Source organism: Priapulus caudatus, unplaced genomic scaffold, assembly GCF_000485595.1.
Source record: "Priapulus caudatus unplaced genomic scaffold, Priapulus_caudatus-5.0.1 Scaffold493, whole genome shotgun sequence".
Lineage (NCBI taxonomy): Eukaryota > Metazoa > Priapulida > Priapulimorpha > Priapulimorphida > Priapulidae > Priapulus > Priapulus caudatus.
Genome location: NW_014577554.1, coordinates 65,162 through 70,483, shown reverse-complemented (window position 1 = coordinate 70,483; position 5,322 = coordinate 65,162). Strand labels below are relative to the sequence as shown.

Below are 5,322 nucleotides of genomic sequence, written 5' to 3'. Positions count from 1 at the left end.
TGTGTCGCCTTGTTACATAAATTGCATCATCGTATCAAGGTTAGTAAACTGTAATGTATACTTCTAATGTCAATGGTAATGTATAGTGTATCTCATGAATAAAGTTTGTTTGTATTGTATACTGGAAATGCCAGAAATGCAATGTTATGTCTACAATTGTAACTGTTTTTATGACAATAAAAAAAAAATTAAAAAAAAATATAGAAGTATGAGCAGTGCCACAAGCCACCAGCCAGAACGTTTACCATCCACTGATAATCCACTGCCAGTGCTTATGTTTAGCTCTCTCAGCCGCTTTCATACTGCGAACGACTTTAAGCCCCCGCTGTCTGAAGCGCGGATTAACTTTGCTCGGATACGATCGTTCATCACTGCGCACGACTTTAGCCCGCTTCTGATAGCTGGGATAACTTCAGCTCCGGATAAGGCTCGTTTCATACTGCGCACGACTTTAGCCCGCTTCTGGAAGCGCGGATAAACTTCTAGCTCGGCGCATAAGCTCCCCCCTTTCATACTGCGCACGACTTTAAGCCCGCCTCTGAAGCGGGATAACTTCAGCTCGGATAAAGTCGTTTTATTACTGTGCACGACTTATAGCCCGCTTCTGCAAGCGGCGAAATAACTTCAGCTCGGATAAGTGGTGTTGTGATGACTGTGGCACGACTGGAGCCCGGCGTTGCTGAGAGCGGGGGATAAACCTTTAGCTCGGCATAGTCGTTTCATACTGCGCACGCACTGTCTAAGCCGCTCTGAAGCGATAACTTCAGCTCGGGATAGTCGGTTCATTACTGCGCACGACTTTAGCCCGCCTTTCTGAAGGGATAAACGTCAGCTCGATAAGTCGTTTTTATACTGCGCACGACTTTAGCCCGCTTCTGAAGCGGCGATAACTTCAGCTCGGATAAGTCGCTTTTATACTAAGTAGCACGACTTTAGCCCGCTTCTGAAGCGGATAACTTCAGCTCGATAAGTCGTTTTATACTGTCATGTCGACTTTAGCCGCTTCTGAACGCGGATAACTTCAGCTCGGATAATGTCGTTTATATACTGCTGCACGACTTTAAGCCCCGCTTCTGCAAGCGCGGCATAACTGTAGCTCCGCTAAGGGTGTTTCGACCTTTCATCTGGGCGTTTATCCCGCCGTATGGAAAGCGCATCAGAGTTAGCCACGTAGGTTTCACTAACGAATCTTTGGAGTTGGCGATGAGACAGGTGTGTTGTGAGGAAGATGTGTATTTTAAAAATGATCGTTTTTTTCAGCAATGTTTTTATTTCAACTCCTTCACGCTTCCTCTGAAGATCGCGTTTCAGAGCACGGAGGAGAGCGCGCCACCAATACACGTCATAGTCAAGGTACGATCGTGATTGCTGTTATTATGATGCTGATGTTGCTTTCATTGCTGCTGGGGATGCTGATGACGAAGAAGATGCTGCTGATAATGATAACGATGCTGGTAATGGTGATAACGATAATTGTTGCTGATGATAAGGATGTTGCTAATAGTGATAAAAATGATGATGATGATAATAGTGATGAAGATGATGATGATAATGGTAATGAAGAAGAATGCTATTAATATCGGTATGCCCTTCGCATATCGTAATGCAAGAAGCATGCTTTCTGCCGATGAATATGATGAATGGTGATGTATGCAGGCCAGTAATGCTCCTATAATATGGATTCCTCTGGCCTCTCCTCCACCAGGCTGGTGATGATCTGAGACAGGACATGCTCACGCTACAGCTCGTGCGAGTCATGGATAAGATCTGGCTTGCCGAGGGTCTGGACCTGAAACTGATCACCTTCCTCTGCGTCACCACTGGCAACAAGCAGGTACGTGTACCTGCGAGTCGCCTTCCCAGTATGCTGAAACCAGTTGCTTCAGCTAGTTGGCCTCGGAAGCCTGACATACAGTCCCCTTTAACCCAACCCCAACTCCTAACCCTAGCGTGCTAACACTAACTCTAACCCTGAGCCCAATAACCTTAACCCCTAGCCCTAAACCTTAAACCCTAAATCAGCTCTCTCTCTCTCTCTCTCTCTCTCTCTCTCTCTCGTTCGTCGTTCGTCGTCGTCTCTCTCTCTCTCTCTCTCTCTCTCTCTCTCTCTCTCTCTCTCTCTCTCTCTCTCTCTCTCTCCTCCCTCGCTCTCTGTCTCTCCCTCTCTCCTCCCTCTCTCCCTCCCTCCCTCCCTCTCTCACCAGTAGAGGTGGTGTGCGACGCGTATGCTGGACAGGGATCGCTCTAGCAGGAAGCAGGCGAGTGCGGAATCCTCGGTGCGCTCGAAGCGCAGAGCCTGCACGAGCTGGGGCAGGTAGTCACACACCTCATCGCTCGACATGCCGCGCAGCCACGCGAGCGCGGTGCGTCGCACCTGCGCGTCGATGTACCTGCCGGGTGTAACGAGATAACGATTAGGAGACGGGTAACCGGTGATGTGTGTGGGTTGAGATGCCTTCGTGGCCTAGTGGTTAGGCCACGTGTACTGTCCACTGAAGGCTGTGAGTTCCACCCCCGGCCGCAAATCTTGTTTCCCTACACGTTATATCCATTGGGCTCCTCTGATTGGCTGCTTTGATTTGACCACACCATAGATAGTGTTTGAGATACCATAGATAGTATATAAGCTGATTCGGTTTATAGTTAGTGTTAGGGTTAAGGTTAGGATTTTTGCATCATTCCTTGATATACGGAAAGTCTGATGCGGAAGTTGATATGCGTATATCAAGCCCAATGGATATAACGTGTGGGGGAAAAAAATTCGCTCCCCGGCCGGGGCAGTGAATTTTCTCAAGGTGTAAAAACCTGGCTCTGAACATTGGAGACTGTGAATCTCCCGTGGCTTGGATGACCACGTAAAATGGCGGTCCCGTCTCCAGTAATACGAAAAGCCAATGGGGACGTAAAAGAACCACTGAGGGCGCAAAAACAAACTCTGGCTGTGACCACCCTCAGTGCCATCCAGTGCCATTCGCTATAGCCGTATATAGCGCTGTTGGCAGACAGAGAGGAGTGGCGATCCCTGTCTGGCATGAGCTACAGAAAGGAATAATAACCGAGGAGACTCGAAATAATAATAATTATTATTATTATTAACGGGTGAGGTGTGCGGGTTGACGTACCTGCGGGTAATTAGAAGAGGATAACGCGATAATTATTCGATGATTAGGTTCAGGTAGCAGGTATGGTTTGCGGGATGAAGCAGGCGATATTGTGTTTGTTGCCACGGTGACCGCGTCGTCCGGTACTCACTGTGGCAGCAGGAACTGCAGCGTCCCACCCCTACCATTAACTCACGAGCAGACGAAACCGTTGCCACGGTGACCGCGTCGTCTGGTACTCACTGTGGCAGCAGGAACTGCAGCGCCTCGGTCGGCTGTAGCGGGTGGTAGACCTCCCAGTACCGCAGCATGCAGTAGATGTCCGGCAAGCACGCCCAGTCCCAGCCGTGCGCCGCGCGCAGCAGCCGCGGGAGGGCGCCACCGATGCCGTACATGTAGTTACGCTTCTCCCACAGCAGGTCGCGCTCCTCGCGGGTGCACCTGCCACGAGGTCAGAGGTCACGACGTCAGAGGTCACGAGGTCAGGCGAATAGGTCACGAGGCAGGAGGATAAAGGCCATGTCTACGCCAGATGCTACAGTTGTTTAAACGATCGCAAAAGTTCGAAATAATACTCTGATAAACAGTAAATTCAATAATATTTCGATACAAACATCAACTAGAAAGTTTCTTCGAACGTATTTTCAAGCAATGGTTTTGGGGAAAAATGTCTGGTTCAGAGCAATCGTTAGAAATAGCCAACAGCACGTACGGTTTCTAGGCAGAATGTTCCAGTAGCTTTCACGATAAGCTCACTAACTTATCAAGCAAACTCACATCACACTTTTAAACATACTTAGCATGCAGTGTGATTGTAGCGCCATCTGCGGGGACATTTACGTGACATTCTAATCAGTGACACTCGCGTGTGTGTGAGAGATGCGTTGTTCTTACTGCGTTAGAATGTCTTTGTCCAGGATTTCCTCGATCTGGTGTTGCTCCGGAGGGTCCAGACTCGCAAACTCTCGCGTCTCGCTGAGACAAACGCAAAAAACGGAACAATCAACTTACACGTCCACCGCTCACAGACATGCAAGTGCATGCGACACTGCACCAATAAACTTTACAAGACCAAAAGCCTGCCATCAGAGACATTATAAATACTTATGACATGATACGACTAAACTGATTTTTGAAGCGAAACGTTTGACGCGAAGTGGAAAAGGTTTTCGCATTATAGATTCGAGATAATCGTAACTTCTTGGGATGTTTTCTGACGACAAGCCCATGAGATTCACATTCTATTTCTCCATCTCATTGCTCTGATACACTCGCCGGTAATCAATCAGTCAGTGGCAAATACTCACCAATGTATTTCTCGTGCCCTTTGTTGTGTGACAGAAAAACAGGAGAAATAGACACACGGGGTAAAACGTTTGTCAACCGCCACAAGACACTTATGACTTGTTCCATTGTCATAACATTGTCATCAACAGTCCGTTGTCGCCACAAGACACTTTACACGACTCGCATAGCTAGCATGACTGTGTGCACGTCTTCTGCATCTACATCTGCGTAACTGCAGCGCTAGCTACTCTGGCGTATGACGTGTAGTCGTGTACCTTAGGTTTCCTTGCAAGACCTCAGGGAATCGGATGTTGTCGTCAAATTCTGGAAGATCGATCTGTAATCGGCCATACAAGATTTACATTATATTCGTTTGAATGAATTTTCTCTAGAGATAACTGCAGATAACGGCTGAACTGCCTGAACGCCCACCTACCCCCCTGCCAGCCTGCCTGCCAGCCTGGCTACCTGCCTGCTTGCCAGCCTGGCTACCCATCCGCCTGCCTACCCTTACTGCTTGCCCACCTGCCTCCCTGCCCACCTGCCTGCCTGCCAGCCTGCCTACCTACCAACCTGCCAATCCACCTACCTGCCCCCTGCCCACCTGCCTGCCTGCCTGGCTGTCTGCCTCCCTGCCTGCCTACTGGCCTCCCTGCCTGCCTGCCTGCCTGCCAGCCTGCCTGCCTGCCAGCCTGCCTGCCTGCCTGCTCACCCACCTACCTGCCGGCCTGCCTGCCTGCCTGTCTGCCTGCCTACTGGCCTCCCTGCTTGCCTGCCTGCCTGCCTGCCTGCCTGCCAGCCTGCCTGCCTGCCTGCTCACCCCCTACCTGCCTGCCTGCCGGCCTGCCTGCCGGCCTGCCTGCCGGCCTGCCTGCCGGCCTGCCTGCCGGCCTGCCTGCCGGCCTGCCTGCCGGCCTGCCTGCCTACCTGCCTG

General features: G+C 50.3%; 1 protein-coding gene across 1 annotated transcript in view; it reads right to left on the bottom strand.

Moving 5' to 3' along the window:
- Window positions 1-2,197: 2,197 nt before the first annotated feature.
- LOC106810984 (phosphatidylinositol 4-phosphate 3-kinase C2 domain-containing subunit beta-like) overlaps window positions 2,198-5,322 on the bottom strand; it is a 12,451-nt gene continuing 9,326 nt past the window's right edge. The window contains exons 12-15 of the mRNA XM_014814491.1: window positions 4,664-4,725; window positions 3,996-4,076; window positions 3,345-3,542; window positions 2,198-2,390 (exon numbers count right to left, since the gene is read on the bottom strand). Coding sequence (XP_014669977.1) covers window positions 2,198-2,390; window positions 3,345-3,542; window positions 3,996-4,076; window positions 4,664-4,725 — 534 coding nt within the window. The remainder of the gene's footprint in view (window positions 2,391-3,344; window positions 3,543-3,995; window positions 4,077-4,663; window positions 4,726-5,322) is intronic.